Consider the following 24,133-nt stretch of genomic DNA (forward strand, 5'->3'; position numbering starts at 1 on the left):
TGTTATTACACCCCCTCCAAAGGCCCTGCAGGGCCTCCGGTGAACAGGGTGTAAGGGGCATCTTCAGATCGCTGAGCTGTTTCTTGTTGTTTCCATCACTTTCATTAATGTTTTAGATGTTAATTTCATAAAAAATAATGATTAGAAGTGGGAAAAAATTGCTAGTCACTGCATATTATGCAGAGCTAGCTATTACAGAAGTGTTCAGGATATTCAAGTTGTGCTTACTTTCCTGACTTTTTTTTGGCCAGCAACTTTAAAGAAGCTTTTGTGTAAGACTCTTGCTTATGTAAAACTCTACACATGCAGTTTCCAGATCAATCAGCAGAGAGGTTGGGTACTACAGTAGGCAGTCTGCTGCAGCAGTTGGCAAGCCCCTTATGCTCCCATCTGAGGTTAAGCCTGGAAAGCAACCAATAAACACAGAAGAAAGGCATGTTTGAGAGAACCCTGTGAGAGGTAGAAGGCACAGCCAACTATTGCTCAGCATAGTGGCACACCCACATCTGCATGAAAATTAGCTGAAGATCTCTTTAAATTGGTAAGCTTCTGACAGTGATTCAGTTAGAAGGCAAGAGACAGCAGCTTTGGTTCACTTTCCTTTTTTTCTCTGCATAGAACAAAGTGATTTAGTTTTTTTTTTGTTTGTTTTGACAGTGTGCAAAATGACCAAAAATAGGCATGAATGCTTTAAGGCAAATCCACCCACAGCTTGCCTAGCAGAGATGTGGCCCTTAAGCTTCAGTCTAACAAGGGACTTTCCCACAGGTTGTCTTCTTTGTCTGATGAAGGAAGTCATTTATTTCCCACAACCCAAGGACAGAGGCAAATCTTAATCTTCACTTCTTTAACCACAGCCTAAAGCAGAGAAATGTGAACATTCCTAAAGCCAGTTATTCCAATTGGCCTGAGAAAGGGAATCAGCTACCCACTACCCACAGCATAAAATGCCTTCAGCCTGACTGGCCTTCACTATTTTCAATCACAGTTTTATTCTCTGGATTCAAATTCCCTCTGACACTCCTTAACAAAGAGCAAGAGGCAGGGCACTTGCCAAAAAAAAACAGCTTATCTCCTGAAGGATGGTTCAAGAAGAAGGATCAGGGGAATCCCAGAGACTCCTTAGATTTGTCCAGGTGTAAAGAGCTTCTGTTTTGGCCAGAAAGAAAGATCCAACATAGGATTAGTTTACTTGGCTTGCTCGGGTTAAACACTTGTGATGGTCTTATGTCTCCTTTTTGTAGTATTTTATTATCTTTTTGAAGTCTTCTAGATCTTTAAAAGCCCATAAACACGTTTTCTAATTCTATTCTGATTTGAGAGTTCCCTTGTTAATGGTGTGAATTAAATAAGTAAAAATACTGGCTCAAACTAACTAAAAGTTGAGCACTTGCAAAAGAAGTTCCTTATAGTGTTTCAGTGCTTTAGCAACAAGTATGGAAATCCATGCCAGCTCAAACCTTAGTAAGTCTCAGTGCAGACTTTGGATAAGCAAACAGAGAGTGCAGGATGAAGATATGGTTATGAATGAAGGCTGGGGAAAAGCTGTTGGACAGGAGATAAACAGTAGTCCATTCATTACTTTTGTCCAAGGTCAACAAGGGCCTCATCTAGAGCCTCTTGAGATCTTGTTGAGTTTTCTTGCAACATTTGCATTCACAAAAACAAAAGTTATACATATTCTTCATGTTATCCATTGCTTTTATGGTTTTACATTGGTGGCGATGGCAATATAAAGTAATTATTACTGTATTCTGTTATTGGCTTTAATGTTTTTTCTCAGACTACTTATTACCTATTTAACCTCAGGTAAAACCTTTCAGCATGAGTCATGATTAAAAGCTGTGACATTCTGTATTTTGTTACTGACTGTATCAGCAATGAAAGCTTCAGTATATTAATGCACCTAGACTGGGAATGTTCCTGTCTAGACTCTTTCCCTGGAGTGATCAGTCACCCGTCCATCACGCTAAAACGAAAAAGCAGGTACTGATGTGGGTTGAGCTGTCATGATACACAAACTGATAAATACAAGTAAATGAGTCCCTCTGAAACACAAATTAATAAAATTAGTCACTAAATGTCAAAATCTCAAACACATCTGCCAAACCAAATGCACAGAGATCAGAAAAAAGTAAACAAGTAAAAACATATAATTGTAAAGATACTGAGTGTGATAAAGTCTTACTGCTATCCCATTTTCCCTGATGAACTTAGAGGAAGGAATTCCCCCAGAAAGAACCACGCCTGCTGGATCTTACGCTTAGAGATCCAGATAAAATCCCTGAGCTAAATTAAACACTTCCTTTACTTCACCTACCCTTCCTCCACAAGATAGATCCAAAAATAAAGTGCCTGCGTGATCGCAGCAGGACAATATCTAAATACAGCAGTAACTACAGTGTAAACAGACAAAAACAGCAACAGCAAGTTTGTACTGTGTGCTGGAAAATGTAGCACGTCACTTTCACCGGGAACAGCAAATATCCCCATAGTATAAAAACATAAACAGTCTGTGTGTTCAGTTTAAACAGTGATGTTAAGATAAAACCCACAGATCACCAATATCACCAATGGTGGTTGCTAAAAAATTAATACCATTGCACTGACCAGTCGTTCACTTACGGTGATATCGCAAATCAGTGCAAATTTTACGCTGATGTTAGCTCTAAGTTATATTTGTATCTTTTTAACTCTTTCGCTCAGAACAAATTACATTAGTCAGCAAAACAGCAAAAAACCTAGTCAGCTATGAAGACAGACTAGTCATTGCATATTGCTAATGTGCAACATGGAATGTTGAGTAATAATGAGTAATAATTCCATTTTTGATTCACCAAGTCAGGGGTGTCGAACTCCAGGTCTCGAGTGCCGGTGTCCTGCAGGTTTTAGATCTCACCCTGGGTCAACACACCTGATAATTAATCAAATGATTAATTATTTTACCAGGCCTCTGGAGAACTTCAAGAGGAGATAATTTAGCCATTAAAATCAGCTGGACACGTCTAAAACTTGCGGGACACCGGCCCTCGAGGCCTGGAGTTCGACAAATGTGCACCAAGTGGAGCAACAAACAAGCAGCAAAAGTATGTTTCTACATTAGTGACAAAATATTAAGTAATACTTCTGTGCTCTTCATGTATTATTAACTAGGACTAAAATATAACAACACCCCGGTTTCCCACAACAACTCATTGTTCACTGTGCATGGAGGAATATATCTACAATCCTAATGATGGCCATCTGGATCCATTTACCTTTCACAACACCTGTACCTGTTTGTGATTTTTCTCCATCTCAGAGCGTGATGTTTTAAATCAGTGCTGCAGAAGGTTTACATATATATCAAAGACTTAAAGATGTTTTTGGCCATCTTCCAACCAGACAACAAACCTGAAGGCCAACATGTGACAACCGTAAACAAAGTCTGGGAGTATCTACTTTTTAATGGTTGATGGATGAATTTCACCAGTCCTCATAATTCAACAACAGGCCCTTATTTGACTGCATGCTCACACCTACAAAGACATCTGTTTGCCAGGACTTTAAGCAATAATACAAGAAAGCAGAAGGTCTAACCTACCCATTCATTGGAAGCAGATGTGAGGGATCTATTTCCTACTATAATAAAAGGTAATTATAGGCAAGGGGCCCTGTGTGTTCTTATGAAAACACAGGGAGCAGTGGTGGTTAATCAGCAAAGTGAACCCGTCAGGTATATGAAAGAAGCCAGTGAACTGCAGCCTGTTCTGTGTGTGACTCATCACTGTCATAATGGACAGGTCAGCACAAGCCAGCTGACCTTTCAAGGGGGAAAAAAAAAGAGCAGAATAGGGATCATTTAAGACCCAGCTTTCACCGGGGTGATTACATCACTCCCTGTGACCTTTGTGACAGTTTACAATAAAGCTATACTTCTTCATAAAACGAGCAACAACACAATCTTTGCATGAATAAGAATCTAATAATACAAATATTTCTTTTGCTTGCATTTTTAGTCACATCACTCTTTCATCTGCTTAATTCCTACCCAGGAGGCAGAACAACACCAAGATGGGCAATAACCGACAATGCCTGCTATCCTTGAGAAAATAAAAAAAAGTACATAATCATATTTATAATAAATTTGTTGCTCCTCATAGTTGAGACATGAGTTCACAACTCTTTCATCTATAAGTACCTGTGCGCCTTTATTACAGAATTCATGAATTATTAATCTAAGTGGCATGTTGTCAGTGTTCTGGTGGGATGAGAAAAACTCATTAATCACTAAGTTTAACTTCTTAATTCTTCTTTTGGAGAAAAGTCAACTTTTGAGGCTTTTTTTTATAGATGTAACTGATGAAAAGGAAAAGGGTGGAGTGCCCAATCCGGGTCAGGGACGAGTTCTTGCACCAAGTGGAAGAGTTTAAATCTTGTTCACGAGTGACGGGAGAAGGAAGCGGGAGATCGACAGACGGATTGGTGCTGCGGCTGCAATGATGTCTGGATTGGTGAAGAGAGAGCTGAGTGTAAAAGCAAAACCCTCAATTTAGCAGTCGATCGATGTTCCTACCCTCACCTATGGTCACGAGGTGTGGGTAGTGACCGAAAGAACGAGATTGCGGATACAAGCGGTGGAAATCGGCTTCCTCTAAAGGGTGGCTTGTCTCTCCCTTAGAGATAGGGTGAGAAATTCGGCCATCTGAGAGGGGCTCAGAGTAGAGCCAGAGGTGGTTTGAGCATCTGACAAGGATGCCTCGTGGCACCTCCTGGGTGAGGTGTTCCGGGCATGTCCCACTGGGAGTAGGGCCCCAGGGCAGACCCAGGACACGCTGGAGAGATTATATCTCTCGGTTGGCCTGGGAACGCATTGGTGTCCCCCTGGACAAACTGGATGAGGTGGCTGGGGAGAGGGAGGTCTGGGCTTCTCTGCTTGGGCTGCTGTCCCCACGACCCGGCCCCGGATAAGCGGAAGAAGATGGATGGATGGTAACTGATGATTCCTGATTCCTGATACTGCAATTAAAAGTATTCACAAAGATCAAAATACCAACCCAGATGGATGTCACTTGCGTCTAAAAAGACTTTGGATGTAAATGACTATTTTTTCTGGTCCTTTTTAAAATGTCCTAGAGACTGAGCATGGCTAATGCCTGACATTACATTTTTCAGTGGTAAAACCTATTATTCATGCAGTGCATTTAAAGTGCCGAGCAGGTTTAAACATTAGTACCAACGCTTTGTGCTAACAACAGTACTGTGCAATGAAATATACAACTTTTGTTTCTTTTCATTTTTTGCAACGTTACTGGATCATTGACCTGACAGTCAGACAGCAGAGTTCTACATCAGAACTTTTTTAATGGTTAAATGACAATTGTTATGTAGATTTAATCTATAGATTATTTGGGTATGAGATATTACAAGAATATTACAACGGGTGCAACAACAATGCTGAGCCACTGCACCCAGAGGGCATTGGGCACCTAATCCTCGCCTGCCTGGTCAGTTCATTCCAGTAAACAAATAGGAACGAAATAACAACTCCACTCTCGTTCTACTGTTATCACTCTCAAATTTTGTTTTCCATTATCCCTGCACTGGGAAAGCACAGTTGAATCAACAGACTGAGGTTAGCCATGTGCCCGCAGGCAAGACTGACGTCTGTGCCAGAAAATCCAACTGCAGTCTGGTGTTTGGGCCAAATCTTAATTCCCTGTGTGCCCCCATCTCCACCCCTTCTACCCATGACAGGGTCATAACAGAGCCTCAGCAGGTGGAGCCTGGTGGGAAAGACAGAGGCTCTTCATCATGACACAGTTTAAAGAACATCCTCAATGTGTTCACAGCCCACATAAATCACTCAAGCCCTTGGTTCAGGGGAAGAACCATTTAATTACCCCCCTTAAAGGAATGATTGCCTGACTTGGCTTGAGATGCTGCCTGCATGACGAAGAACATAAAAGTGAGGCCTTTACCATATCTGATGTTTATAGAAAGAACATCAAGGGCAACCGAGATTTTTAATTTAGATTAAAAAATCCAATACGTTTACCTCTTGGGTTCATGAAACGAGATCAAGAAAAATATCTAAAATTGACCTATGAGTGTAAAATCAAATTATGTGCACAGATTTTGACACTCAACAGCTGCCCTTGCTGCAACTCAGTCTTTATTGGTGTGGTATTGCAAAGGCACAGTCGGTGGTCACCAGCTACTTGGTCTTAACTGAACATGGGCTGACTCATTCATCCACTATGTCAGAAATTAACAGTGGGCTGGGTTTTTAAATGTGTTTTGTCTGCATATCCTCTGACTATGCCATCTCTGACTGAGAGGCTGTAACAGTCCAGAGTAAATAAACAAACTTTTTAAGCTGACTATTTATTTAGATGAGCTCTCCTTCCACGGACTCAACAGATGGTTTGGGTGGAGAGAAGATTATATACAACCACTTTGGCTTAAAACCACAAACATTTCCTTGCCCTACCAACTGTGTTACAAGGCCAACCTCCAGTCTGACTAGGCCTGCCAGGTACACACTGTCGAGCCTCAGGGCACATGATAGATGTTTAGCTACTTTAGTCAGCATGGTTGTTAAGGAGACTTTCTCATATGTGGCCGTGTGTGTGTCGGGGGGGGGGGGGGGGGGGGGGGGGGGGGTGTGTTAGTTGGCAATACACCACAAAAAAAAAAAAAAAAAAATCTAAAGGTTTTTCTCAGCTTCTTTTAGAGGGTGATCTGGAACAACTTCAAGAGAAATGTACTTGAAAATAATTAGAGGGCTCAGTGGTGACAGCTTCCAGCATGAAGCTGTGATTTTAATCTAGTGAAACTCTCCGCCACCTAAAGGTCTGACATTATTTGCTATCAATACTATGATTTTCACTGCTACATGTATTTACATACAGATGAATGTATAATGTAAGGCTATTACACTAACGATCATGTCTCATCATGTTAACATCACTTGCTGGGACTGGGACCATTTGTTTATTTATTATCAGTTCAGCCACATGTCTGGTTAATTGTCCTGTTACCTACAATAGCTACCAAGTGTTAAATTCCATTATATAGCTTTTGGCCACTTGGGGATATGCTCATTGGCAGTGGTTTCACAGTCAGATCTCTCATCACATCTGGATTTACGAACCAAGATGGTGACAATGAAAATGCACATCTCGGGGATTGAAACAGGTCTTCAAAAACCTTAACCGATTCTATTAAATGCATTAAAAGTTTTCATTCTTACAGTACTTTTGATATTCATTATTATTATTATATTTGCAATTACAGTGGTCCCTCGCTATAACGCGGTTCACCTTTTGCGGCCTCGCTGTTTCGCGGATTTTTTTTACTGTGTGCAATTTTGCATGCTTTTTTTTCTTTTCTTACAGCGCATTGTGTTCTGCATCATGATTGGCTGTAGACCATAGTCAATCTCCTCCGTGCCGCGTCCCCTGTACAGTACAGATTGTGTTCAGCTTCTCAAATTTACATAAATCTTCGATCGCTAGCAGTGTGACCCTGAAGTGGTGTACTGTATGCTTGTAGGTTTTCTCCCCAACAAACACAACAATGTCAATGAAATGTTTTGCACCGTGAAAGGCACCTGCGGTAGCACCCAAAAGGCAGAGGAAGATGCTAACCATCACACAAAAAGTTGGATTTCTGGACATGCTAAAAGAAGGTAGAAGTTACCGTATTTTTTGGATTATAAGGCACATTAAGCGAAACAAAACAGTCAGCCTTTACTCAACTCATTCTTCTTGCTTCCTCTACTTCCATACCATTGATTCATTAATGTTGAATTCTCTCACAGCTGCTCTATTCCCATGTTCTGGACCTGAAAACAGGGTTTGAGCTTTGGTTTCATTCTATAATACTGGACATATTTTTCCACAAAGGTTTGAACTTTGAGGGTGTTTAAACAAGAGAGAAAAGTGTGAGCCTTAAAACAGCTATAATAATTGTAAAAAATAAAGTTTGCCGCTTCCTGGAGTTCACCCATCGCGGGTTATTTCCTGTGATAAATGAGGGACCACTGTATAATAAATGTGGTTATAATAAACAATAAATATGCAGTTAGGGTGTATTATTTTCTCAACTCTGGTTTGTAGAAATTAGTAGAAATATATATAGCTTTTACATTTATTTAACCTGAGATCAGGTCATAGTCTCTGTGAGCGATTTTCACGTTTCATTAAGAATAGTGTATGTGCATATGTAAGCGTGTCTATCAATGTCTTTTTCCATTACAGCAGAGTTTGGCTTACAGTGGGGATAACACATCTTCAAAAGCTGCAAACCTGAAAGGAAAATATTTTCACCCAAGCAGTGCTACTCAGTTAAAACATGCTGTGATGGAAATTCAAAAGTCATATACAAGCGGAGAGAGAAGGAATAAAAACAACAAGTGCTTGTGCTGGTTGTAATTAGATCCAGGGGAATTCATTAATCCTTAGTTCCCGCCTGTTATGTGCCAAGTTATAAAAACTAATAAGACCTTCAGTACAGCTTTGCAACTAGAAGCTGTGACCAGCCAAGACACAATACAAGTGAAGTCAATTTCATTGTGCAAGAAATAAAAACTCGTGAAATGTGCCTCTGTGTCTTCAATGCACGATAAAAAGGTTCAAAGACGAGAGACGCTGGAGATGCAGAAATCCAGGACAATGTCAAAGACTTCAAATTGTGGGGATTTTTAGCTATAAATTAAAAAACGGATTTATATGGTAACTAACACACACACACACACACAGAGGTACATCTGTGCACACGACAGCCTGGGTAAACTTTGCTTGAGAGGAAGCGGGGTCCTCTTGTTCTGCAGACAATTCAAGGTTTTATTTCCGAAACAGGATGGTGACTCAGCAAGGGACAAAACTTTCAGACCATCACGAGCCATTGCACTAAAACAATGGAGCGCTGGAAACCACTCAACTACAGACCCATTTGTTTTCAGAAAGCTCGGAAAATATCTCATTATGGACCAAATTGTCCTGTCCAAATTGCCTTCCTTGTTCTTGCAGTAAAAGGTGTGCAATAGGAGGATAGAAATGACTTCTTTACAGCAAATCTGATCTACTGTAAATGTTCATTCACCACTGCAAGGTGAAAGGATTTGGGGATTTGAACAATACATGCTATAAGTGAGTGAGCAGAAAGAATAAAGGACATGCAGTAAAAAAATAAAAAAAAAGTAAGAAAACTCCCCTGAGAACAAGAGTTTCTCCTTGTGTGAGCATGTGTTTATATCAGGCAAAATAGTTGTTATGTCTTGTGGGATAACAGCTGACGTGATAACACACCAAACGGGTCCTCTCCTGTCTCTGTAGATTTATTGTGGGGCACAGCTGAGGCCTAGTACACCAGAACTCAACTCTTCTGTAAAACCAGATGTAATGTTGTCCTCGTGTTAGAAAATATAGAAAATATTGCAGAAAAAATATCGTTTAGGCATCGTATTGTCACGTAGATTTTCCATTGCTTACAATTTTCAGCATTTTCTGCAGCACACACAGCAGAGGATCACTGCCGATCATAGTTGGAGGTGCTCAACCATGCGTTGTCAAGACAATAAAATATTGCTAGAAAGTTAAAGAAACATAAATATAATTACAATAAATAGTTTGCATATGTACATCTATTTTAAAAAAAATCCAGCAACTGATTTTTTGTTCCTTGAAACCTGGTATCTGTATCAGGCCCAAAAAATCCATTATCAGTTATAATCAAACTTTAGCAGCAGCGGCTTGGAGAGAAGTGCTGCATGCAAAAGGTATCAGTTTTACCCAGACATGTTAGAATCGGCTTGTTTTTGCAGGCATATGATTTAGTGGCAAGTTTGTGGTTGAAATAATCCCTTGTGTTTATTCAATCACTAATCTCTGTATAACTGATGTCGAAAGCAGCTGACTTTTAATATTTCATGCAATAATGACAGATATAAATGTCTTAGATAAATTGGAACACCTGATGTCATACTGAAAGACTGAGGCTAGACCTTTAATTGTGACTCAAAAGTTTATCTTCATCAGTTATTGCTCATAAAATAAAAGCAACACAGGACCAGCAATGTTCTTGCTTTGCATGTGATGTGTTTTAATAAGTTAATTATTTCCTTCTAAAAATATTTGTTGTGGATCCATCCACCCATCCCACCATGCCCAGAGAGGCCTTCTTTGTAACCACTTCCTCCAGGCCTTCCGGAGGACCACTGAGGGGTTCCCAAACCTGTTGAGAGATGTAATCTCTCCACTGTGTCGTGCATTTGTCAAGGGGCCTCCTCCCGGTAGACACCCAGGAAGCATCCTAATCAGATACCAAACCACCTCAAGTGACTATCTGGCTAGCTCTAGGGGAGAGTCCAGCAACCCTTTGGCGGAAGCTTATTTTCACCGCCTGTATAGTAATTAGCTTGCTAAAAGACAGCAGGGTTGAGTTACTGCCATCAAAAACACACTTGAATTACACTTGGCAGAAAGGGGAAGCCAATGTTTGCCCATTATTTACCTTTCAGTGAGTCATTCAAACCCCCAAAGCCGAATTCCACTTGCCGACCTCCCTCTGCAAATATTAAGGGTTTAACAGCAGCTTAGGTGGTGAATTTGCATCTTCTTACAATAAAGTCTTGCAAATGGGGAAGCCTTTTTGTTTCACATGTAGAGACTTGCTGCTGAGTAAGAGGAAGTGGAGCCAAGGTTCTGCAGGTTAGCTCTCAGAGAATGAGAACTCAGAGTTGATAAGACACCACAGGGTTGGACTTTTATAACCATTTAACTGGATGTCAGCTACAAACCGGGTTTTTAAAGAAAAAGGGGTAAAAGGTTGATAACAATCTCTTACCTTTGTTAGGTACCAAAGAAAAAATGCTCTGTTTCCTACACACCAACATGCAATTGATAAAAAGGGCACGGGGTCCCATCAAAGTACTTCTATATGTTGGGAGGGAACAAACAAGACAATGGAGCCCCTTTAACCAAAAAGTGGAAGTGATATCCCATCACTCCCTCTGAAAAGACAATGGCAGATTCAATAGGGCACAGACTATGGACCACCTTCAAAGGGAGAGTGCAATGCAGTAAAGTTAGCATTTCAATGAATCTGTAATAAGTGCAAGCTTAGGTCCAGCCCACAGAAAAGCCAGTGAAAAGACTGACGACGACTGTTTGAGATGGGGGAAATGCACAGACTTGTTACCAGTCTATTCCAAACCTTTTGTTTTGCACGTTAGATTTAAGGCTCAGTATTTCCACAGGAGTAATCACTGGCAGTAAAGAACGGCAATTTAAAAAGGTTGCTTGTGTCGCAAAAATGAATTAATTCCACAAAAACTGGAGCAAAATATCACCTGGTATTAACTATTCCCCAAACCGAACCAATCGATCTCTTTCTTAAAATTTGAAATGACAATATCTATCATATTTTGATGCACTTCTTTTTGTACAACCTATGAATGAAGGAGTTATGATAGCAGGGGGGAAAATCAGACATGTAATTCGCTGCCCTGAGTTACTTTTTGGCCATTACTAATCTTTATTGCTTGTGGTCACAGTGCTGACCTCACCATGAACTCTGCCGGTTTTATTGCACCTGTGGCTCTATAACTCAGGAAAGAAGAGAGATATGTACAATATCAGATGTAGAGTGATCACGCCTTTTAAAGATACTGGTCAAGGAATCCTTTAAGTACTTGTTACAGTGAAAATCGGGTCAAATCACAGACTTCAGTGTGAAGCAATAGTGTCAGGAATCTTGGTTGCTCAAATATACTTTAGGGAGTAATTAGTCTATCTAAACTTGGGCCTATTTATAAGTGTAGATTTGCACTTTCCCAGATAGAAGCTTTGCATCAGTCTGACTATGATATATACGTGTGATTTGGTGATTTGAACCAAAGCCATCCGCATGACTTCTTCAGAGGAGGGAACGCAGAACAAGTCTGAGTGTAAAGAGATGACTCTAGCTATAACAAGCAGTAGTCAAAGTACCAGAGTCTCATGTCAGCACATGCACAACGTTGCTGCTGTACCAGCTGAGGTGCAGCTGTGTTTGGATTTGGCTCTTCTGTCCGACATGAAGCGACATTGGGCATGAAAGCACAGCACTCTACAGCCAAGAACCACAGAGTATCATGAAAAGACATTAGTAAGTGTCTGTGTGAAGTTGTGCCCAGAGGATAGGGCGGAATAAAACACCCTTGTAAATTTTATCAACCTAAGGGTTCGAAGCAACTTTTGCAGCATAAATTTGTATTTCAGAACACATAATATACTTGATACTAACATTTTTAATAAAATACACAAACCAGATTCTAGGAATAACACGATAATAATAACCTACATTTACTGCAAACCAAAGGTTTAAAAATAAATCCCAAATAAAGTGGCTGACTTCAGATGTGAGATTAACCTGTAGATTGATAAAAGAGTATGCCAAAATGTTCAGCATATTTTAGGTTGTTGTCATCTGTAGATGCCAAGAGGAAAAAGCTCCCTCAAAGGGAAATGTTAAGCAGAGACGCGAACATTAAAGCCATGGGAGAAACTTTAAAAAGCATCGCAAACAGGGTGATTTTAAATTGGTAAAAAGTCAATGAAAAACTAAAATGCTGCAAGCTTTAGACCAGATAGTCAAGACACATCAGATGTAATTTCATTACATAAAAGCAGGTCTACAGAAATGAGTGTTAGGAAGGGATTTTAAGGAATTCACTGATTCTGCAAGACTGAGCTCATCAAACAAGTTACAAAGCCAAAGGGTCCTGATAGCAAAATCATAGTTCATGAAATATTTCAGAGTAATTGTAAATGTAAAGGCTGTGATGCATGTCTGTTCAACCTGTAATTATCTATAGACTCGATGAAAACCCTCACTTCTCTGTGAGGTGGAAAAGCAGCAAAGGACGTGTCAGGCCAATGAAAAGGTTAAAGCAAAGCAGCATGACTGATTGTGAAGACAAAGTTCAGGTAGCAGTGGCTAATGTAGGCTATGAATAAATAATGAGGAACTCTGCTGAACTGTGAAACAGAGCCAGGTTCAGAGTCCTCGCCTCTTGACCTCTATACCGTTCCAAGTCACACTTCGCTGCAGAGTCAACAAATGCCAGCCTCCTGGCCTGCTCTCCATATGTGCCAATGTGCTTGAGGGTGGGGTGGGCCAATTTAGTGCAGTATTGTCCCATCAACCAAGATGGCCTCTCTCCTGGAACTATAATTCAACGACGCAGTGTTTACCAAACCTAGTCTTCAAGCAATTATGTGAATGTGTCCAGGGGGCAGGCTTTCCCTACTGTTCAAACTATGGAGTGGAGTTGGTGTTTGCACTGCTGTGCTTTTCAACTCCCCAGAGTCCTCATTGATTCTGAATGGGAATTAAACACCAGGTAGCTGGATCTGAAATGACAAAGCACCACACAGACGGCCGACCACTTCACCAAGTCTGCATGGCACAAACTGAATACACCATCGAATCAAACTGTCACTGCATAATATTTAGTAGGGGGACGAAGGGGTCGAGTTACACGCAGCAGAAAAAGACAACAATTCAGACCAATGACACACACACACTATGTAGTCATAGCGATCCAAGCTGCCCTTCCCCCGCCGCCCCGAATGAAGTCAAGGAACACTTATGACAGTCTATACTGGGAGAAATTTCAGTACCAAAATTGTCAGTGGTAATGTCACGGTTAGTCTGATGTCATACCCCAGAAAGCCAAGTGACCTCCCTAGCTTACATATGCTTAAGAAAGACATCAAGAAAAAAAAAAAAACAGTCATCATTTGTTTCTTATTAAATATGAAGCTGTATCGATGTTTGGTTCGCACAATTCTTCACACTTTTACTGCTGCTTGTTCACAGTGGGATATAGGTACTCTTTTTTTTTTTTAATTTAATGGATAACTCTCACCCACTGAGTTTTTATTGACTTTGATTGTCTTGAGCTGTTGCGCATGGAGCTGACATTCCAGCACGAAGGAAGGAGGATCTCGTAGTAACACCAGTACGCGCGTGTGCTTAATTGAATCAAGAGACAGTTCGCCTGCTGGAGTTCAAAGGCATAATACCAGAAGCAGATGCTGTTTGCGGTTACATATAATTCAATTATACTGGTGTTGTTGGCCTAACAGTCAGTCAAGGCTGTGGTAAAAGTGTAGAGGCCATCTCATGTTACCTTTCAGTGACAGAACACAACAGGTGATAATAGCCCTCTGGAGCCGACTTCTATAGATCGATGATATTGAACATACATAACTTATGGTGACACTGAAGACACACGCGATACATGTTCTGCCGCTCCAAAGAAAAGCTCAGTGCTCAATAGCATGGCATCACCGGATGTAAAATATATCTTAAAGTCATGAAAACTTGACTACAGCTTTTCAAACGTACCACTGCTCACACACCAAGTCCAGCATGTGAAAGATTTATGTCTGCTGACCTGTGCAACTATGTCCCATCATTCAAAAGGGATTTGGTTTAGATCAAATCAACACAGAGATGTCACAGATATTTCAATCGTGACAGCTCTGTTTATTGGAGGGCATAAAGGTGAGACACCAGACGGGATTTGCAAAGGGTGGGGGGCAGTCTATTCTCAGCCGCCCGGTAACGGTCATCCTCTATATGATTCACAGCGCAGATACAGAGGCAAGAAGACAAACAATATCTTAGGCTGCAATATCAGTAATTAATCAAACATATATATTCAACACTGTGTGGACTGTACACTCATTTGTTAGTTAGTTACCAAGCAAAAATATTTCATTATTCATATTTGTTCCATTCATTTGTTGTTTGCTCTCAATTGGACATAAGGAGCAATACCAAGACAGTTTTACATCCTAAAAACTGGATCGAGTAAATAAATGAACAAATATTCAATAAAGATAACTGCTGGCTGCTGCCTTAAGTGAAAACAGACATAGGTAAGAAATTCTCAGTACCGCACATTTTTGTACCTGCAGTCGCTCTTGAATACATGGCAATGGTAATGCTGAGGTGAATGCATTTCCTTTTCCTTTTGAATAACATTACTGAAAACTTAAAGACTATCACCCTCAAGCGACCTGCATATTTTATTCTCAAGAACTCCAGGCTCTCCAGGACAGAATAAAACACTCAGCCAAAATATGAGACACAAACTACCAACTACCACAGAATTCTGTTATTTCCGTTTTTTAATCAATGTCAAACATTGCATATCTTAGTTATAACAGAAAGCCTAGGCCACGCAAAGTGGAGCCTCACAAAGTTTAAGAAGGTTTAGGAGTTGAGTACTCCAGGGAGACTATGAATAGCTTGTTTCTATGGACAAACTTAGCCCGGCTCGGAGCCTCTAGTTTGTCATATTACTTCTAAAAGCATCTTTACAGTTCATGTTGACTGGATTCAGTTATACAGCCCACCTGCATGTGAGCAACCCGTCGCCACACCATTTACCCACAATGAACCCTACTATCAACAGATGACCTTTTAATAGGATACAAAGACACTGCTTCTTAACCTTAACTTGATTTTGAGGAGTGGAATAAAATGTTTGTATATTTGAGTTATGTAAGCAACTGATACATAAAGTCGCCAGTGGGGAGTTTAAAAGTAAAATGAAAGCGTAAAGAGAAAGTTTGAGCTCACTTACAGTAAAAAGCTGCGATGTGAGTATGAAAGAGAGGATAAGTCCACAGATCGAAGTGGTCAGAGTGCCCATTTTCCACCGACCCAGCACAGGCTGTAAATGCTGGGGGAAAGGGGGGAATACGAGGGTCCTTCACGCCTCCCGGCCACTGGAACGGTGCACCTATTTCAGACTTTTCTTCTAGAAACCCGACTGCTCCTCTGCGTCCCACGCCCGGTGGGACTTCATTAACAGGTAAAACGGATCCCTTCTCGTGTTTTTCTCTCTTTTTCTTTTCAAAAAGATTACGCAAATAAAAAAAGATCGACACTATGGGGCTTCTTCTCCCTTGCACTCCGAAACTTGGGACTTGTGGTGGGTTGAATGCAGCCTTGCAAAGTCAATGGGAAGTCCTGTGCGGAGAGTGCGCTGCCGAAAAGTAAAAGGCGGAATGGAATTCGTGGAGTGCTCAAAGAGAGCACAACTAATACCACTGTGGGGAGACGTCGCCGAGAATAAAGTGTGTGGTGGTGGTGAAGGACGTTTTTAAGTCTTTACTCGAACAAAAGTAGCAAAGCACCACTGTTCCAATACTTTAGTATCCTGCAAGTAAAAATCCAAAAGTATTCCGGGTAATCTGTAAGAGTGCAGAAATTACTTTACTTTGCAAAAGAACGAATTCGGCACAGTGGCTCAGTGACAGGCTTTGATACTGAAGTGGAATTTTGAATGGGTAATTGTAGGACTGATTTGATCAATTGTTGGAAAATTCAGTTAAAATGTAATATAAAAATGAAATTCTAAAGTACATTAAAACTGTTTACTGACCATCTGATTCGTGTTTAAATGAGGACAAGTGTAACAGCGTAGTTAATTATTATTTTATTATAACACATATGAGTTACTTTTTGTTTATTTTTAAACAAATTATCCAGAAATAAGTAACAAGTTTCAGGAACAACACCTAACCTAAAGGGATCTGTTATTTGTCTTTACCTACTGGGTGACATGCTAGTGCTTCACTTTTCATGTCCTCGGGACACACATTATATATATATATATATATATATATATATATATATATATATATATATATATATATATATATATATATATAGGAGTGGCATTCCTGTAACAAATTCCACTGGCAACAGTAACAGCAATGAAGAGTGCCCATCTGTTTGCAGTCAGGACTGGTTCAATTGGTTTGAAAATAAAAGTGTTGCTGCAGAGTTTATGAAAATATGTCGCTTCAGTTCATGGCAATATATTTGGGCTTTTGTTGCCCTCTACTGGAGCTCTAAAGTGCAGCACACCGACTTCCCAGTGCAGAGATACAAAAAAACCTCTAAGAATCAAGTACGAATAACAACCATTTAACTGCCTTGCGTTGCTGTGTGCTGTGCCACTGGAGTCACGTCCCAAATATAAGCGTGTTTGTCAAGACTGAAGTCAGTAGCTGTTTGAAGGACTGGATGTCTGCATCCAACCATTTAAAAGAGTGATACTTTATCACTCTGAGGTTTGAGAGGGCAGCTGTTGCCAATTAAAAGCTAAACCCTGAATAGGGACAGAGATGGGCTGCTCCAGTTTGCTCATGAAAATAGACTAAAAGTAGATGAACAAGATGGGCTCATCAAGTTTGGTTGGCATCTAGCGAATTTGACACCTCTGAGCTCCTATCCAGTCGATTCATTTACTGTACAAAAGCAGTCTTCTAAAAAAATCAATTCTGTGTCTCATCTTGGAATATCAAAAAGATGTCAAAAGAAAACAAAACAAGGTGTGGAAGGGTAGATACACCAGAGACCTCACAGCAGAGCCAGCAGCGCCTAATCACACGTTTGAGACACATGCAAGGAGGGATAAGGGATTTGAGTTGTTTTATGTTGTCAGAGGTCGCATACCAAAAGTGTTGGAAACACTGCTGAAAGTTATGATAAACTTCCAAACTTTTACTCAGTGAACCCTTTTATTATACTGTAATACCACAAACACCACCATTACATAAACTAAATGCTACACCATAGAGGATAAATAACACCTAAAGTGCTGCAGTTATTCCAAGAGCAGGAATTTGTACCAGTGCTCTGTAGACCCCTCTAGCCTCTTGGATACAAGAGGGAGCTTATTTCTGGGTCTGACTGGTCTGACTATGAATGTTTATAAGAGGCATCTCACTGACCACAGTGGTGTGATTTAGGGACTACTCCCTTGCTTGCAGTCAGCAGAAAAGTTCTGGAAAAATCATGTGAAAAAGTTAAGTAAAAAATGTCTTAACCCATTATTATTGGCCTCAAAGTCAACTTAACTTTCAACAAACTGTTTAGAATAGTTGTCTGTTTTGTGGCCGTGTTGGAAACGCCAAACGAGTCCTCTGTGAATTCCGAACATGTGTTGGTGTTCAATAAAGTTTACTACTGTTTCAGCAGCATGTTTATGAAGCATAATGCCAGGAGAATATATAAATGTTGTATGTAATTTCATGCCTTTGAGAGTTTTATTTTGTAGTTGGAGAAGTAAATAAACAATGGATATAAAACTATTCAGAAGTTAAGATCAAGTCTCTCTTTTTTTTTTGTGTCCGACCCTTTAAAACCTGTAGCTTAGCAGTGTTGTTTGTTACTATGTATTGTGATATTACTGTAACTGTGATACAGTGAAGCTGGACTGTTCAGCTGCAGAAAGCAGCTGCCAAAAACAAACAGACCAGCCAGAAAAAATGAAATGATTCCTCTCTCAGCAAGGGTCAACGCCCCTTGGAGCCTGATGCAAATGAAGTTATGCTGAAAGAAGAAAGAAGTTGGAGCACACACAGGGAGCTCGTCCCAATCTTTTTCATTTCATCATATTATGTATGTCATATCTTTCCCTGCCCTCTGCTTCGATTGCACCAGATAAGTCCCACGCAGCGTTTTTGTTAAAAAATGCTGTTGGTATATTAGAAAGATGGGAAATGAGAGTAACTCCAGAGTCACTTTGCAGGTTAAAGTTGATTATCTGCATGTAAAAAGCTACATGTCACAAAGACATCAAGACTTTATATAGTAAATATTTTGCTAAGAGAACTCAAGTTCATTTTAAAAATGACAAAATATTAAAAGAAGTACCAAGCAATAAGTAAAAATATATATTGCAACTCTGATAATCCTACAAAATTACAGTCTGTAGATAGATAGATAGATAGATAGATAGATATTTTTATATTGTCTGTTTTACCCCTTTCTTATTTGTTATCTTATGTGCAGCACTTTGTGATTCTGTCTAGAAAGGTGCTATACAAATAAGATTGCATATATATATATATATATATATATATATATATATATATATATATATATATATATACACACACACACACACACACACACACACACACACACACGTATATACACATACAAATTATACAGTTTGGCTGATTTTATAGGCACTGTGTCTGTTCTATCATTTTTGTCAACAAAATATGGCCAATAATGTGTCGCCAGACTGAGATTAAAGTTAGCAGTGCTTGAAGAATAACCCATAATCACAACCCATCCAGAGAGGTTGGAGAAAATTATAAACCCATGCAAGCATGGGGGACACAACTACACACAGAAACACCCAGGAGACTGATGAGACAGCAGTATTAATCCCGGTGACACTATGCTGCCCTTCAAGAAAGGGAAAAGATAGGAAATGAAGACGGGTAAAAGAAGAGGAAAAATAAGGTTGGTTGAAAAAAAATATTGTCTTTTTTTTTTTGAGTTATATAAAGGTGTCCAAGGCCTACATTTCAGTACAATGCTTCCCTCTTATAATAGCTGCTGTTATATAATGCTAATAAAATACAGTACTGTGCAAGCCTTGAGTCATCCCTCCTTCCTTCATATTTTGCATCTAAGCCAGACTTTGACATTTTTAAAGTGGTCATTTGCAATAGTTACAATAGACTTCGTGAAGGTCACCTTCTGTTCAAGGAACTAGATTAGGATGATTTGAGTGTTGTGGCATTTTGAGCCATCCTTCTTGCAGCAGTCATCAGAAGATGTGCACACTGGTGATAAAATGATGGACATGGTCAGCAACAATAGTCAGGTATGCTGGGCCATTTAAACAATGCTCAATTGGCACTACAGGGCCCAAAGTGTGCCAGGATGATATGTGTGTTAACACCTGGAGAACACACATGTCAAGCATTAGAAAAAACATGAATTAGTAACCAGTTTTTATATTGTGAATTTTGAAACCACAGACATGTAATATTTTTCTGAAAGGTTGAAATAAAAGCCTTTTAAGAAATGAAATGCTCCTGTGCAGTATATACTGAGTTTGTACAACAGCATAATCAATGGAAGAGTGCCAGGCACTATGACTGGATTGTGATATCAGAAGGAAGAAACTTGTTTTCAGCAGTCAAGGTAAATAAAGACACTTCAAAAATAATATTTCCTTATGTATTTACTAAAAGCAGCAGTTAGTTTAAATCACTGACCGGTTTGTCTTTCTTGCCTTAAATGCACATTGGTGAATACTGAATTTCACATTTCTGTACACCCAAACGGCACTAAGTTGTCATGGTCTTAAAACTCAACTGCAGCACTGCGCTGTTGAATGAGTGCAGGATTTCCTAATGAAGCCGATACTTACAGAATCAAAACTTGTGTCCACTGCGGCATACTCATCATTTTGTTCGCAATTTATAAGACAGTAATTACCCTCAGATATTTTAGTGTCATTCAAGAGTGAAAAGCATGACTGTGCCAAAATTTGATTGTCCGAGTTTTTCCAAAACTTCACATTTTATTCTCTTCTATGCTATCAATAGTACTTAATTTTTGGGAGAACACATAACATTTCAAAGAGGAGGTTGGCCCCAGTCAATGCAGTGTTTCCTGTTGACAGAATGGAAGAAAAAAAATGAAATGAATAAGAGGCCAAGAGGGAAAAAATACATTAGAAAGAAAATTGAAATTTCAAAACAATTTAAATGTTAAAAAAGCACCTGTGGTGTCGTAGGGTGGTGACACCTCCACTAGATCACATCCAACAAGGTTCAGACCACGGCATCCCCGAATAATCTCAACTCCCTAAATCCAATCGTGACAATTGATTGAAAAAAGGAATTAATAATGCAGCAGAAAAGACAACATTTCCTTGCCTGGTGTATGTAGTTTTTTTATATATAGCTAGTAACTAGTATAGTAAACTTTGAGGTGTCTTTAGCACTTTGATTACCTGTATGGGAGTGAGCCCTGCTATCTCAGGTGTGCCTGTTCCAGGAGCAAAGCCAGGGTCAAGAGCATCAATGTCAAAACTGAGGTATACTGGACCTTTGCCCATCTGATTCCTGACCTCATCCATTAAAGGCGCAAGTGATTTGAACCAACACTCTTCCACTTGCACAACACGGAAGCCCTAGGGAAGTAGGAAAAAAACATAGTAGCCTTGTTATGAGAAAATTATTTTGAGACATATGGCATCTCCGAGTCAGTGCCATAATATGCCCTTGTTCTAGATGAATGCATTTGCATCTTGTTGTCAAAAAACAAGCACAAAAAAGATATAAAATATACCAATTATTAGCATAGATTCTTGCAGCTTTATATTAATCCAGTTATACAGCATTTACTCCCCAGACAAAATGCCAAAACCATTATGTTGAATTTATTGGAGGCATTTCCCTATGGGGAACAAGCAAGTAAAGGTTTATTTATACAACGCCAAAAAATATATGCTAAACATAAGCATGCTTTACACACATGAAACGGTAACCTAGCAGAGTACCTGTGCCAGACTCCATTCATATGAGTCGGGAGAATAGCCTGAACCCCGAAGGCCAATCTGGACCACTCTCTTGCAGTCCAGTAATCCTTCCTCCACACATCGTCTGAATGGAGTCCCATGGCCTATTTTCTCCCCCAATATCACATCACTGGTGTCAGCATGAGCATCCACATGGATCAAACCCACTGGGCCATGCCTAACAAATTATCACAGGAACAAGGGCATGGGGGTATAAAATGGTTAAAGAGGAAGTTCATGTTCATCAGTGGCAGCTACATATATATTAACTGAGGACTTTTCCTGCATTCTCAGTAAACCCAATTCACACAAAACAGTATTCTTTAATTTGATTGCATTCTCAGATTGTAAAGTCAGCAAATACAAGAATGCATAACTCAAGCGACGCCTGAATCGTGCATTTTTGGATTTGTAGGCTGTACAGTTTTGGAAGTTTGAGGGAAAAATGCTTAATAGCCGTGTTAAGTCACACAGTTCAACACAGATCAAAACAATGTTTATTGTATCCTAAAGTGTGTAAAAAGGTAGTACTGTATCAGCAGTCTCAACTTCAAATAATTAGCATCACATATAGTTCCTAGGAATAAAGCACACTTACTTCTCAGCAACGGCTTGCAGGATTGGGTAAGCAATAGTGTGATCCCCACCTGCAGACAAAACTTCCTTAAAATCCGACCTTTGATCAAATCTTCTCTTTGGTTTATAGAACTATCTAAATGGCTTATAATTGAACATGTATTACAACACTGTGCTTTGTTAAATATTTACTGAGCTATCCTTGACTATCTGTGCAACTGTCTGAATAACAATCATTTGAGCAAGGGCACTTTTAGAGCGTTTTCTTCACCCCTAGAGATCAGTTTTCTTCTCACCCATAGTTAGTGGGATGCAGCCAGTGGCCAGGATCTTTCTGTAGGCCTCCCTGATGCGTTTGCAAGTGTCTTTCAGGTCATATAAATTAACGTTCACATCCCCAATATCAGCAACCATGAGGGACTCATAAGGTGCTGCCCTGGTGCCACTGTTGTAAGCCCTCAGCATGGCCGACTCAACTCTGATCTGTCGTGGGCCAAACCTGTGAACCAGAATGACAGCTATGATTGTTCAAGCACAATGGCTGCTGCTTGGATTTTGCTTTTTTTTTATTGTGACAATTTTTAACCTTGATGGCATGAAAATAGTGCTTACTGTACACAGTAAGGTATTGGGTGGTCAAAAATGAATTTGGACGTTTCAGCTTTTGTACATTCCCTGCAGCTGAGGATTTCAGTTGCCTATATATGTCTCAATTGTGTACAAGATGGTCTGTGAAGTTTTGCACAACATGAGGATAAGATTAATTTAGTCACTTATTGCTAAAGTGAAACTTAAATCTATCTTTAAACGCCTGAAAACAGCAGCTTTGTTATGCATGCATCCAATGACAGTCTACGGAGCAGCAGGCCCATACGTTTAAATATTAGCTGCAGAGAAAAACACTACCTTGCGCCAGGTCGGTTCGAGGTCCCGGTATCAATTGGGACGCCAACAAACGCTGCATCAAGCCCTTCTGCGGTGTCCTGGTAAGGTAATTTGGCCATGGTGGGGATCCCGGCCACCCTGGCAACAAACTCGGCGCTCGGTGGTACATTGTAGCGTTTCCCTGAGCACTGTCTGTTCGGATTTATGCAAAGGCCTCGTCTGTCGCTGCAAAGAGCCAAGGTCTGTCGTGGCTGCAAGGCGAAAAAGTCCGCTGCTGCAGCGGTAATGGTACGACTTAAATGCAAGTTTATCCGAAGCGAAGACATGCCTGCTAACTTGAGCGTAAAGTTGTGTCAGCATGCCTTTAAAGGACTTCTGCCACTTTAGTGCTTTGTTGTATGCTCGTAATATTTTGTTTTGCGTCGAGCAGCGTAATGAAAAAGTATAGTTGAACAGTATTTATTTAATTTATTAATTTGCACTGTACACACTGTGATATTGGATGCACAAATTGATTCTTATTATACAGGTTAAGCAATGCACATCTTTATTAGGCGACTGATTAATTCATTACTTTTCTTACAGGTCTTATAAGTCACAGAATGATTCGGAGCCCTGAAAGCAGCACGAGTCTGCAATTGAGTAATCTAGGGAGTAACCAGCTGTGACCGTCTATCAGGAAGAGAAGGAACAGCGTTATGAATGATTGATAAACAAAACTATGAAGAATATATATAAAGTAGTTATAATACTCTCGATCGACAGTTCTATGATTTTTGCCAATGACTTCATTAAAGTAGAATGTAGAAGAAAATATATAGGGAAAAATGCAATATTACAGCTGTGATAAGATTGAAATTTAACAGGAAGCCAAATTTGTAATTTCAAAGCTTTCTACGTCAGCCAAGCCATTTGTTCAATGTAAACGACCACATAAGTGGAGTTCAACGGCTGAAATATTTGTCATTTTCCTGAATTAAGCCTTTTTTATTTTATTCTCTCGGATCTCCAAACAATATAGCTTTCATTGTGATGCCGTGGCTTTACTCAATATATCAGGTTTCTGGCTAATTGCATTGATTTACACAAGCAAAGCGAATACCTTTTTTTTTTTTTTTAATTTATTAGAAAAAGGACATCCGAGGGTCTTGCCTTCTACCAGATTTTATGAAATTCTGCTCTCTTTTTGCACAGTCCTGTATTATATTGTCCTGCATAATCCTACCGACTCACGCCTTAGCGGAGGAGGAATTAGCTCCCGAAAGCCTCTTATCGCACATTGGAGGT

General features: G+C 39.9%; 2 protein-coding genes across 7 annotated transcripts in view; both read right to left on the reverse strand.

The window, feature by feature from the left end:
* Positions 1-16,101, reverse strand: part of hspg2 (heparan sulfate proteoglycan 2) — a 103,587-nt gene extending 87,486 nt beyond the window's left edge. For all 6 annotated transcript variants that reach the window (XM_087833328.1, XM_087833327.1, XM_087833325.1 and 3 more), the window contains exon 1: positions 15,626-16,101. In XM_087833328.1, coding sequence (XP_087689454.1) covers positions 15,626-15,694 — 69 coding nt within the window. In that variant the 5' untranslated portion in view covers positions 15,695-16,101. The remainder of the gene's footprint in view (positions 1-15,625) is intronic.
* A 3,927-nt stretch (positions 16,102-20,028) lies between these two features.
* agmat (agmatinase (putative)) lies at positions 20,029-23,233 on the reverse strand. The gene is made up of 7 exons (XM_006794044.2): positions 22,868-23,233; positions 22,258-22,460; positions 21,984-22,032; positions 21,368-21,563; positions 20,819-20,998; positions 20,586-20,670; positions 20,029-20,475 (listed from the first exon to the last, which is right to left on the reverse strand). Exons 1-7 carry the CDS (start codon positions 23,170-23,172, stop codon positions 20,402-20,404), a joined length of 1,092 nt encoding a protein of 363 aa, XP_006794107.2. The 5' UTR covers positions 23,173-23,233; the 3' UTR covers positions 20,029-20,401.
* Positions 23,234-24,133: the final 900 nt, after the last annotated feature.

Source organism: Neolamprologus brichardi, chromosome 20 (genome assembly GCF_056152115.1).
Source record: "Neolamprologus brichardi isolate AB-2024 chromosome 20, ASM5615211v1, whole genome shotgun sequence".
In the NCBI taxonomy this organism is placed as follows: Eukaryota; Metazoa; Chordata; class Actinopteri; order Cichliformes; family Cichlidae; genus Neolamprologus; species Neolamprologus brichardi.